At 35.0% G+C, this 14188-nt stretch overlaps 1 protein-coding gene across 1 annotated transcript in view; it reads right to left on the bottom strand.

The window, feature by feature from the left end:
* Window positions 1-14188, bottom strand: part of Ptprq (protein tyrosine phosphatase receptor type Q) — a 199963-nt gene that overhangs the window by 81976 nt on the left and 103799 nt on the right. The window contains exon 26 of the mRNA XM_076853152.1: window positions 2411-2734. Within this exon, the coding sequence (XP_076709267.1) occupies window positions 2411-2734 (324 nt within the window). The remainder of the gene's footprint in view (window positions 1-2410; window positions 2735-14188) is intronic.

Here is a 14188-nt window from a genome sequence, read left to right as displayed (position 1 = left end):
AAATTTAAAAATAACAGGTATTTCTAAGAGTTTATCATAATAGATGTTGTAATAGACAATTATTATGTGGCAATTTTAGATGGAGTTGGTCAGAGAAATTTATTGTGAGCAGGGATCATTTAAGTAGAAATCTACATAGAGATCTCCTGCTCATATAAAGTAAGAAGTGGAAGAACATTTCATCAAAAGAAACAGGAAATGCAAAGTCCCAAGTTCTAGAAGTGTTTAAGCAGCAAAAAAAAAAAAAAAAAAAAAAAAAGTCCAACATGAGTGGAATGCAATGGTAAGGGAGGAAATGGTCACAAACAAGGTTGATTGTGTTAGGGAAGAGCCAGGTCACATAAGGCTTTGTTAATCATGTTCAGAAATTTGAACTTTATTCCCAGAGCCGTGGGAATTCATTGGGTAGTCTTAAGCATGAAAGTAGCATCATCTTTTTTAGGTTTTGAAGGATCATCCTGACCACCCAGGAGGCTAGTCAGATTAGTGCAAATTATAGCAATAGTGATTAAGGGCTAGACTAACACAAATTCAGGGAAGGGCTTCAAGGGTGTGGTTGAAGCGTGCCACTGGTAGAACTGAGGAGGAAAGGTGCAGTGCTTGGATTTTCATTTTCTGCCAATGATTGAATAACAGTATACTTTACTAAGATAAAAAAATAACTGTTGTTTAGATCATATTAATTTTGAGAGGTTTGCCTGAGACACATACCCAATGATATCAGTTGATGAGATAAAGATCCTAATGTGGAGTTCAGGGAGAACATTCAGGACTAGAAATAGAGATTTGAGAATAATCAGTATATAAGTAGAATTGAAAGTCATAAGACAGAGGACACTTGGGGTAAAATCTCCTAGGGATTGTGTGCTGGTAAAGAAGAGAAAAGACATACTTAGAGTTTTTTTTTTTGTTTTTGTTTTTGTTTTTTAAAAAGGCTATGAGGAGAGGTCAGCAAAAGAGCCTGGGAAAAAGGTTTCAGGAAGCAGGAGAAAATCCAGAAGAGCAAATCTTACAGAAACCAATACTTTTTAAGTGCTAAAATAAAGTTGTTTGAACAATGTGTTGAAGGCTACTACCCCAAATGTTAGATTATATTAGCAAACATTTATTAGATGTTATCACAAACATGATGCTACACAATCTGGGGAACTGTAACAAGAGACACAATTAGGGGTCTAGGTAAAACCTCAAGACGAAAGCTTATTTCAATATCTGTAAGAGCCTAACACAGTACCCATTTGCCACAGAAAATCCAATGTGTGTGTGTGTGTGTGTGTGTGTGTGTGTGTGTTTGTTTATAAACTCTAGTAGTAGGTACCAAAAATCTTAAGAAAATGTGATTTGGATTTTCAAGGAATCACTGAGTAAGAGCCTTGGTCAAGAAAGGAGGATGGTAGCATAAACTCTGTATTTGGAGAATTTACATGAGGTGGTATTGGGATGGGTGTCCTGACCCACATGAAATTTGCTCTGGAGCTGGAACTAGGGTAGAAATGAATTTTCAGAAAACACAGAGAACATAACACAGAACTCTAGTTTCTGGGACTTGACATGCAATTGCTTTGCACTGCATGAAAATCTATGTTCTATGCAGACAGGGTTCAGAATAAGTAATAGACATTTATTTAGTTAATTATGGTCAATAATGTCTAAGCAAATAGGGTGACCAGTTGATTTTTAAAATATAAAACTTAAGTTGTAAGAGCAATCCTTATGTATACCTAGAGCTTTTATCATGGAAAAAAACATTTAAACAGATTTTTTTTTTCTGAATGGCAAAGTCCTGAAAGATGTGCAGATAGCATAATAGTTTTTAGAGATAATTTACATTTCTTTGTATTTCTTTTTTTTTCTTCTCCCTGTTTCAAGCTGGGAGCCAGATGCTTGGCATTTCTTTGCCTTAGAATTCTGTTTAGAAAAAAAAACACAAACTGAAAAAGTGCTTACAGATCTATTAGGATTACTACACTCGTGTGTGTGTGTGTGTGTGTGTGTGTGTGTGTATGTGTGTAAGCCTGAAGTCACTAAAGGATTTAAAAAGTCAGTATAAAAGCAGCAGAGCCTCCAGATATCAGGGGAAAATATAGGCACTAATCAAGGATACTACCTGGCATCAATGTAGCAGTGTAGCCTAATGGTACACCCCAAGGGTGTTCCCACAGTGCTTGGTTGAAATACCAGACTTTGGGACCTTAACAAACCTCAGGAGTTTAAAAAAAGCCCTAAAAGTCATTGAAACTGAATTATCCATTGGATTTCAATTAAGTTTAAATTAAATGTTATTTTTCTGTTTAGTAATTTTATGCACAATTTATTTAGTAGAAAGTATTAATATGTAGATATAAAATATAACAGAAATCAACATATACATATGTTGAGATACATATATATATATTAAGACAATACTTACGGCCAGGCAGGGTTTGTGTGGAAATCCAGTTGGAAGCATTGCCATAGCCAGCATTGGTGCTAGCAGACACTTGGAATCTATACCATCTAAATTTCTTTAATCCATACACTGTCTCTTCAGTTAAGTCAGCTTCATAAAGGTACTGAACTTTTTCATACTCAACACATTCTTCAGATTGCCATTCTCTGCATTCTTGAGCCAGGAGTTGAGTGGTTATCTTGTAATTTTGGAAGTAACCAAGGATAGAATCAGGTCTTATCCATGTCAGTGTTACACTAGTTGACTGAACATCAGAAAAAGCAATGTTTGTGGGAGCACTGGGAACTAAAAATTAAAGGGAAAAAATAAAAACAATTTGGATTATCAAATATCTTATAATCAGAAGGAAGAAATAAAATTTGAAATTTTTCTATTATGATGCACCTAGTAGAGATCTATTAGATTATTACCACACTTAGATTAATATCCACATACTTAATGAGCAGAACCATACAGAGGACAAAATTATTGTGATTTTTGAAAAATTCCTAATTTTGCCTCCCAAATACACTCACATGTGGCTTATGTAAACATACTTTGGTTTCAGATATAAGAAAAAAATTTTTACTGCTACAAAAGAAAATTGCATGCTCATATCCTCTGAAGAATTTCCTCGGTATGGTCTGAATTTTATTATTGTATTTTTTTCCCAAGAAAGGTATTTTCATAGTTAAATGTCTAAATACATATAAGCACATTTTACTGATAATGTGGATTATAAAATTATTTTAAGTAAACAGGATTACTGAATGAGTTAACATATAATTAGTTTAATTTTATTTTATCCCATGTTTACTCAGGATTGACAAAACTTTTTCTAGAACATCGTGTGACACATTGATATTAATAGGCAGATTAAAGTATCAGTATATAATCTATATTCACACGGTCCTACTTAAGAGTCGTACCATCCTTGGTTTGCTAATTCAAACCATGTCAGATTGTGTTAGGGATTCAAGATACGAAAAAAGAGCTCATGTCCTGTTTGTAAGATATGGTTTATTGGAATAGTAATATAAGCATATTATGGTTAGAAATATGAAGGATGAATGAACTAAGAGATAATAAAACTTTTCTCAGTCATGTTGCTCTTACACATGCATGTCTTTGCCAAAAACACTGAGATGAAGAAACATAATAATGACTTGCGTGACTATTACATAATTCATGAGAACTATGTTAACATTCACTCTTTAAAAAGAAAATTAATAAAAATTTAGAAACTCATTAATTCCTAAATATATCATAGTAGTTCAAACTACAATAAATGTCTAAAGAGCATCTAAATAGTGCAAGCACTACTGTAGGTATAAAAAAATACAATGAATAAAATAGTCAAAAATCCCTACTCTTGTGAAATTTACATTGGGGAGGCTAAATGTAATAAAAACCTATAATTAGGTATTATATATAGTACATTAGAAAGATGATCATTGATATGGAAAAAAGTAAGTAAGGGAAGAAGGGTAGAAAGTTTCAGGGTTAATGACATTTTAATAGTGGTCATAAAGGGCCTCATTAATTACAAGACATTAGGTGCCTGATGAAAGTGAGGGGTGCAGCTATGTAGAAATGTCAGGGAGGAAAATTCACAGCAGGGGAAACTATGACAAAAGGCTGTAAAGTGGAAGTGTGGCTGGTGTATTTGAAGAATAACAAGGAGTCCTGAATGACTAGCAGGAGCTGACATCTGAGAAGAGATACCGAAGGCCGCACCATGTACATTATAAGAGGACATTATTATGATTTTCATTTAAGCATAAGAGTGATAGGCTCCACCATGTTTCACGGAATTACTCTACCTATAGAATTGGGAATAGACTGAAAGGAGACAAGGTGGAACAAGGAGACTAGTTAATTGGTATTGCAACATGAATGCAAGAGATCATGGTGGCCAGGACTAAGATGGTGGCCGCAGAAATAAAAAAATGCAGTTCCTGAATGTATCGAGAAGGAGAGCTGACAGGATTTATTGACATGTGACATGAGGTATAAGACAATGAGAGGAACAAAAGAAAGATTTATAGACTTTGCATTGAGCAAATAGAAAGATGAAGTCACTAATAACCAACGCAGATGACTGTAGAAGGGCTAAGCCCTGGGAGAAATAGATTAAGCATTTGAGTATAGTAACTTCAAAATGCCTCTCAGATAGCCAAAAGGAGCTGTTGAACAGAACATGGATACTGAGTCTGGAGTTCCATAGAGAGAAGTCTAGATGTCATTTAAAAGTTTGAACTTTCAGCTGGTCCCAGTGGCTCAGGAGGCTGAGGCAGGAGGATCGGGAGTTTAAAGCCAGCCTCAGCAATTTAGCAAGGTCCTAAGCAACTCAGTGAGACCCTGTCTCTAAATAAAATACAAAATAGGGCTGGGTATGTGACTTCTTCTTGACAATAACTAGCTAAAAAGCTACACAACAGCTTGGGGACTCACTGTATCAGAGGGGCTTATAGAGAGCTTATGAGGCAATGGAAAGTAATCAAAGATGTCAGAATGAAATGTTCAGAAATATATTTTATCAAGAATTGTACAATAGGAAAGTGAAAAATTCATATCTATATTGGTGGTTAACTCCATAAGGACAGACAAATGAGCAAATCACAGACTCTCAGCACTTGAAGGAAGTGTAAAGACCATCTAGGTCAAACTATTTTGGGGAAATCTTCAGATGCCCAGCCACTGAACACAAAGTTTTTCTAGTTAGTTCTTCAACCAAACACTGGTCCAGGTACAGATATGAAGGAATTTTGCTGTTGGAATTTAATTCTTTATTAAAATAAAATATATCCAGTAGATCTGACCTTACAACATGACTCCTTTAAATCAGAGCATTTTCTTTGGCTGATTACAGAAAAGGGACAGATTTAAAGCAAGAGATGAATTCAATGTTTGAAAACTTCTCCATTGCTGTCTTTGAAGAAGGAGGAGGCTCATACTAAATAATGCATGTCAAAGAGTTGACAGCAACTCTTGGCCAAGAGCCAGTCAAGAAATAGGTATCTCAGTCCTAGAGTAACAAGGAACTAAATTCTGTCATAACCCTATGATCTTGGAAGAAGATTCTGAATTCCATATAAAAATGTTGTTGACTTACAACTTCATTTCAGTTTGTGAGACAAAGAACCCAGGCACAGCATGTGTGTGCTTCTGATCCATAGCATTATGAGCTAAAGGGTGCTATTTTAAACCATCAAATTTGTCATAATTTATTACACAGCAACACAAACTCAATACAAACTGACCCCTTACTACTTATGTAGCTTCTGGGTAAGTATATATAACAAAGTGAAATTCAAAATCTCAAGGGGCTTTTATTTTAAAATTTATTTTTAAATAACTCTATTAGTTTGTTTAGCCTACATTATTTTGAACTGATACCTACTTACCTATAAATCTTCATGCTGCACTGAAAAACCCAACCTAAAGAGGTCTCATCTATATTTATCTCTCCACTTGAACATTCTGTATACAAGATCTAGAAACATTTTGTTTCTGAATCCATATCAATAAAAATATTGAATAATAACTGAAATATGTATACTTCTCATAAGTTACATGCACATAAAATGTCAGTTTACAAATTGGATTGTATCTCCCAGAATCTAGGCTAATGCTTGGAACAAAATAGTCATTTATTTATTTTTTTTAATATGAGCAAGTGAATAGAGGTATAATGGGATTTAATTTAGATTGATGGCCAGGAAAGCTTGACTGATGAGGAGAAATTTAATAGGACACCTAAAAAATACAAAGTAGCTTCTCAAATGAAAAATATCGGATGTGTTAAGACCCAGAGTAAGCCAGATGCAGTGGCACATGCCTGTAATCACAACTACACGGGAGATTGAGGTACACCTGGGATTATAGGCATGTATGCAGGAGGCTGAGAAAGAAGAATCATAAGTTTGGGCAACTTAGAGAGACATGTCTCAAAACAAAAAATAAAAAGGTCCCAGGATGTAGGGGATGTAAAGCACTCTTGGGTTCCATCACCAACACCGAGCAGAGGGCCACCCAGAGGAAGACATGACAAGTTGAAAGCATTTAAAGAAGACTTCTGGATCCATAAGGAGATAAATGGAAAGACAGAAAATGGGACATGGGACATATAGATAGGAATCAACATCATGTTAAGCCTACTGAATTTAAAAGTTTTGGATCTATCCTAAATGCTGCAAAAATACTTGGAAATTTTTATACTGACTTTTTGTTTTCATTAAAATTTTCCCCATAGGGACCAGGGAATATGGTCTGGATACTTCCCTTTCTTTTGGGATCTACTGCTGATGACCCTTTCGTGTTTCGACTTCCCTTTCCTAGAGTTTGCTAAGCCACTGAAGTCTGATCTATTCAAGAGGAATCACTACATGTCCATAGCTCTCTGACCAACTTTTTTCCCTTCAGTTTTCATATATGAGAAAAGAAGACATTAATGAAAAATTTTGATGCAAAATAAAATTGTTGGCAAATGACTAGTGGTTCAGATTCTAGCAGTCTCCAAAAAAAGTGTTTCAGAGAAGAAAAGGTCTAAATACAAGAGTACTTTAACTTGGCAAATAAACAAGGTTCAGCCAAGTGTTATTTTTAACCTGGCTATGGGAAGCATGACAGCATTTCAGTTGCCTGCTATGTCACAGGCACAGTGATGGGACATTGGAATTTACAGGCACTCAGTATGTGTTTATTGACTGCATGAATAAATTATGGTTCACTAAAACAATGCTTTGATTTTCATGTATGTTGTGGTTTGGATATAAGGTGTCCCTAAAAAGCTCCAGTGTTAACGCAGGGATGTTCAGAAGTGAAATGGTTACACGATGAGAGCTGTAACCTAATCAATGGATTAATTCATTGGCTGGATTAATAATTTGAATGGACTAACTGGTTTAACTGTAGACAAATGAGGTGTGAATGGAGGAGGTGGGTCCATGAGGGATTTGTGCTGCATCTTATTCTCTTGGTTCCTTCTTTCCTCTCTCTGCCTCCCTGCTGTTCTGGGCTGAGTAGCTTTCCTTCATTGGCCATTCAGCCATGATGAGGAGGCCACCCATGAATGGAACCTCTGGAACTGTGAGCCAAAACAAAAATTCCTTCTCTAAGTTGCTCTTATCAGGTATTTTTATCACAGCTACACAAAGCTAACACAATGTGGCACAAAATCCAAGTACGCATTTTTTATATCAAGTGTATTTAAAAATATGAGCCAGAATTAAATATAATATGAGGCCAAAGATATATTAAAACCCAAAGATAATTTTTTCTAAAAAGCCAATTTCACAAATACAAGTGACCATGAATAGCCCTCATTTATATCTAGTATCTTCTCTTTTGATAAACTGTGTGTTGAACTGAACTATTTCAAGGCAACTGCCCTATTAAATTACAGATACAAAAAGGATTACACTCATTTTAGCATGGAGAATCAGATTTCCATTCCTTAAGAATGACTAAAAACCTCAAACTTTTCTATCCACAGATGGTACTAATTTGAACACATCATTCCATGCTTCCTGGAGTAATCACACAGCTTGCTTAAATTTTCTAAACATGACTGAACTGTGATGAAGCGATCAACGTTAACTGCCAAGGTATTCAGTAAATTACATTTTTATTCATAAATAATTCTTATTAACAAAATAATTTCATCACAGTTGAAATGATGGTCTGTAGAATTATATAAGTAAGACTTGTTAGAGAATTAAATGTATGCCCATTAGTTAGCAGATACTACTTAGAAGACGTATATATGTGTAAATTATTCTGTTAATTTCTGAATGTCAATTACTATAGTTTCCCAACCTCTCATGACAGGACTTTGACAATAGCTTATGCTGACTTCTCCCTGACCTGGTTAAGTACATTAACATGGAGGACCAAGTTTTATCAGTTCTTTATTTATAACTATGTATTTGATCTTTAAGCACAGATGTACTCTTTCTTAAGCAAAACAGATGCCTGAAAATTAATATTTATGAAATATACCTATAAAACATATAAAAGTACCAACACAATCTTTTCCAGTTTTCTAAGAATATTTTAGTCTTTAGAAATTTTAAATAATTTAAAACCTTTAAAACACAAGGTGCAGATGTATAATCTAAGCATATACAAATTATACTTTGCTGACCCCAACATAGTATCACTCAATATAGAAATCAACATTCCTGAAAAGTTCATTACAAAGCAAATTTAAGCATACCAGATTTGAATTTTACACTGACTTGTATTTAATCTATAACACTTTAAGTAGACATTCACCTTGAGTTGTATGGGTAGGTTACAAGTCTTAAGGTATAAAGTCCTTTTCATACACACATGAAAAATAATTTAGTTAATAGAAACAACTACTATGAGCTTATGACAATAGGACAAGCTCAGTGGAAGATAATCTGGAATACACATATATATATATTTGGTACCAAGATTGAACTGAGGGGCACTTGACAATTGAGCCACATCCCCCAGCCTTATTTTATATTTTATTTAGAGACAGGGTCTTACTGAGTTGCTTAGCACCTAGCTTTTGCCAAGGCTGGCTTTGAATTCGTAATCCTCCTGTCTCAGCCTCCTGAGTTGCTGGGATTACAGGCATGTGCCACCATGCCTGGCTTGGGAGCTATAATTTGAAGGCAAGTGAGGATTGATGGAGATGGGGAAGAAAGGATGTTCAAGTAGGTTGAGTATGAGGAAACAAAATGTTTGTCAAGGGCTGGGAAGTATCCTGATTGGAGAAAAATAGTCTAACTATGAAAGTAATAAGAAAAATAGGAAGGCAATGAGGTGTGGTGCTATTGAAAGAGTGAAAGTTTGAGAGAGAAGTTTATATGACTGCTGTAGGCAATGAGAACAACTGACAAATTAATTGGTAGAGTATAAATTCAAAGAAAATCTGAAATTTCATATAGCTTACTATTAAGGAAAATTTTATGGAAACTGGTTAGATGTTATATATACATAATATAATGCTGGTTATAATGATAAAACCAGGAAGGGAGCTAAAAGAAAATACTGAGGAATATTGACAGAATGTGATGATCTCCTGAGTAGAAGTAAAGAGAAATAAAAGAAATTGAATGAACCCAGGTATTAGGTTAATAGACAAAATGTATGTTACAGAAGTAGGTTTTGAATTTGATTCTGAGTGTTAGTTATAACAAACAATACAAAGAGAAAAATCTAGATTTTAAATTTCAGTAATGAAAAAGACAAACTAATGAACAAAAACCCAATAATCCCTGGTGCTGCAATCAAAGATATACTTCTTCTAAAAAATAACATAAAAGAGTGTAGCATGTAATTTAATGAAAAAGATCCTCAACAACATCCTTTCCTAGTAAATACTAAATATGTCTAACTTGCCTCTTTTTTTATAATGTCTCTCAATGAAGGTGGATGGAATAATTTTTCAAATACTTTTAGTAAAACTATACTTCAAAGGTTTTAATTATATAATTCAAAAATACTTCTTTTTGGAAGTCTGCTTAAATCAGAAATGGAGTAGCCAGAATATCATTAACCAAAATTAGCTACACAAACATGATTTTGGGTAGCACTACAGAGAAAATATGGATTTACACATTCATATTAGTGTGCCAAATTAAATTATCTTATAAAAGAAGTTTACTTGCATGAAAGAACACAAAGAAAATATCCATAAGTAGGACTAAGATTTACTAAAAATGTTTCAATTCATGTACAGATGAATAACTAGGCACCCCAAATTCCATGGAATTTAGCTCTAATAATTTTAGCCTATAAACCCAATATTATTGAACACATAACCTTATTAAAATACTTTAGTCAAATCTCTTGGGGAGAAATATCTTTTATTTTGCAGAAAACTATGAGGAAAACTGGTTTTACATATAATTTCTGGAGATGGAATGAGTTGACATATAGTCACTAGTTTTGATGGTTCTATATAGCAAGTCAGAACATAAGAATATCTACCCAAAATAACAATTTTGATTTAGTTAACTTATCTAAAACAGTTCTTAGGGAAGTAATTAATTAACAGACTTATCTCTTTTTGTTTTCTCCACATTTTTATCAGTGCATTACTTGTAAGTAATGATGGGATTTGTTATTACATATTTGTACATGCATACAATATTAACATGCATACAATATTAATATTTTTTTGGCCAATATCACTCCCTAGCACTTCATTGACTTATCTCTTAAGACAACTCCTATAACATCTGGAGTTCAAATTGAGCCATAGATGGTAATGAAGAAGTGAGAAAGACATTCATTTTGAGGGGTTCACTTGAGGATGAGTAACAGGGACAAACAGACTTGTCTTGGAAGGAGAAGTTTTGTTATCATTTGGATGTAAGTTGTCTCCCAAAACCACACGTGTGAGACAATGCAAGAAGGTTTGGAGGAGAAATGATTAGGTTGTGAGAGTCTTAACCCAATCAGTGAATTAATTCCCTATTAGGGATTAAATGAGTGGAACATAGACTAAAGCAAAGATATGACTCTTCTGGGGTTTTGACATGAGTACTGTTTTGTTTAATCAGTTCTTTAATTTGGTGGATTTGAACTTCAACCTGTATTTCCTGTAGTCAGTAGCTTCTAAAACTTCTCAGAATTTTCAGCTATTGCTTTCTACTGTGCTCCTTTGATTTCCCTTAAGGCATGTAATTAAGACATTGGGTAGGAATTTCAAGAGAGTGTAGACCAAAGTGTTGATTCTAACTCCTCCACAGCTTTCTTCTTTTCAACTGCTTTGGCAGCTTTGTAGTCCATTCTCAAATACTTCAAGCTGACAGAGGTTTCCCTTGTAGCTGAATTCATACTAGTGATATACAGGAGAGTAAGTGTGATACAAGCTATCTCCTGATCAGACTTCCTTGAATGTATTATGGCTTGGGACTAGAATAATTTTTGCAAAATTAATCTTTAACTAAAATATGAATTGAATTCCCATCAAGATCTTGTCAAATATTATGGTCAAACAAAGCACTTTTGTACATAAATAGCTTTTAGGAACATTTTGTAATGGGTACATAAAAATCTTTTCATAATCAATCTGTATAGATGGCACTTGTTTTCCTGAAGTCTATCCATTCATTCATTCATACATACATTAATGTATTCACCTATTCACTTGTTAAAGAAATACTTATTATCAGTCTGTGCCAGACTTATATGCTTATCTGAGTTTCTTCTGACTTTCTTTCCTATATTCCCTCACTTCCCGTTACTTACTGATTTGACAAGATAGCTAACTTTTCATCATCTGCTGTTCTGATGCTATAATTTCTCCCCAAAGTCTTCATTCACCATTATGATTCCAATTGCTTATGTATAGAGATATGTCCAAAAAATGACTTTTATTTGGTCCCCTATCCTAAGGTAAACTTGTTTTGGTCAGATTTTTTGCTGCTGTGACTAAAAGGACCTAACCAGAAAAACTGTAGGGGAGGAAAAGTTTATTAAAGGTTCATGGTTTCGAAGGTCTTAATCCATAGAAGGCTGGCCCCATTCCTCAGAGCTCAAGGTGAGGCATAACATCATGGTGGAAGAGTGTGGCATAGAAAATGATTTGAAAGAAGATATTAAAACATTTTTACTTAACAGACAACATGGTCATAATTAGAGATCAAATGGGGAATCTCAGCATAGAAATGAAAATAATAAAACAAAAATTAAGAAAATGGATGGCAGAGTAGAGGAAAGCTATATCCCAAGCTGCTCCATGGCATGGGACTAAAGTGGTGGGTGTACAGCTTCTTAGCAAGGTAGGTGAAAGAAAGATTTCACTAAATTTTAATACTGGACACTCAAAGCAGTTTAGAGACCCAGAAATTTGGATATAATAAACAAAGAAGAAACAATACATTGGAGCCAACCCAGTGGTCCCACTGACAGTGTGGATTCATCATGGAGGGATAGGGAACATATTCTTGGTATGAAGAAACCTGAGATAAAAAAAAAATGCTGCCTAATCTTAACTCATCCAGAGGCTGCACTGTGTGCTGGTGCTTGAAAAGTGTGCTCTTTTGCTTGAAAAGTATGCTCTGTATCTCAACTGGTTGTAGATAACTGAGGCAGGAGCCATCTTGGGTAAGTATGCCACCAGGGCAAATGTGGGACTGGGGAGAAAAAAAAAAAAAACAACACAGCCACAGTACCTGATCAAATGACTTAAGCAGGGCTTTACAGAATGCAAGTAAAATACTCAAGGAGTAGAGGGTTCCCTAGGGGATTACTCAGAAGGGTGAAAGGGAGACTGACTTACTTCTCTATTATTTCTGGCAACTCAAGTGACTAACTAAAGCTAGTGGGATTCTGAGCAGAAAAGGGTTAATATAGTCAGGGACTAAGTCCAGGAAAGCTGGGCCCCTGGGCAGTAGTGATTGGAGCATCAGTTTCTCTGCCCCATGATTGAATTTCTTGGGAGTCTTCTGAGAATCAAACCACAGAAGAGATCAGCTACTGCCTAGCCTTAGGGATAGGTCAATGTCAATCTAGTCTCACCAAAGAAGGCTTCACTCAACAAAGCCCTGAGACCTGATTAGATCTATTGGAACTCCCCTCAGAGAAAACTGCAGAAGCTCTACCCTGCGAGGGCACTGAACTAGTCCAAAAGAACAAAAATCCTACTGACAGAAAAAATTCATCCCACCTCCTGCTGGCAAAAAGGGGAGGTGAGTCTTCTATCAAACAGCTTCATTCTTAAGTTGTTCCAACTGTCAGCTCAGAGAGCAACACAAAAACAGAAAGGGGTTAATAATCTCCACCCCTTGCTTTATCAGTACATAACTCAAGAAGAATGGGGGGACTGTTGGACATAGACAGTGACCACTCGATCTGATCAACTATTTTGACCACCTTAGTGTAGAAGCTTCCCCCACCCTTCACTAAGATTCTTTATTTTTTAAAGATATTTTAATATATTTTTATTTTTCATTTTTTCCTATGTGTGTTGGGGGAGTGTGTATGCATGTATGTGAATTCTGGCTGTGCTGGTTGGTTCAGGGACATACATATATACACTTATTTGTTTCATTTTCTCTCATTTTGAGCATTTTTGTAATGTACTTATTTTTTCCTAGCATTGTCTTTTGAGAGCTTGGGTTTTTGGACTGTGTATTTTGGTTGGCTTTTTATTATTTTCATTTGTTTATTTATCTCATTTCTCTTTCTCTCTTCTAATAACCAAATTCTATTTTTCTCTCTCCCTCTTTCCCAATACCTTGCTTCTTCTGTTTTTCCCCTCTTTCCATATAAACATCATCTGCTATGTGTCATCTGCATATTCTCTGTTCACTTTCTGAAATTTTAAAGTTTAACTTCCCATCACATTTCCTTTTCCCCTAATTAACTGTATTTTTACCAGTTTTAAGAATTAATTGGTTTATATAACTCCTGCCTTCACCAATAATGCTAATACAATAATTACTGCTATGGATGATAAAGCTGACATACACCATTTGCTTTAGATCTAGTTCATGGTTATTGTTTTTACTGTTGATAATTTCTGAACCACAATTCCTTTTTATTGGAGGCAATTAATGTTGAAGACATCATAGTAAGAATGGGGTATTTATTTTCACACTGTTTATTGTTTGCAGTGGTTGTTACTATTGTTTGTTTTGCCCCATTCTGTGAGGTACTGAGAACCTTCAGGGACACTAAAAGTTCACAGGTTCGAGATTCTGCTCCTGAACTAAATGAAGATCCCTTGATTCCTCCAACTCAAAGAAGTGAGGAGACAAAAGCCTGGAA

The sequence above is a fragment of the Callospermophilus lateralis genome, chromosome 4, assembly GCF_048772815.1.
Source record: "Callospermophilus lateralis isolate mCalLat2 chromosome 4, mCalLat2.hap1, whole genome shotgun sequence".
Lineage (NCBI taxonomy): Eukaryota > Metazoa > Chordata > Mammalia > Rodentia > Sciuridae > Callospermophilus > Callospermophilus lateralis.
Note: the sequence above shows the minus strand (reverse complement) of the source record. Positions and strands in the feature narration are given on the sequence as shown.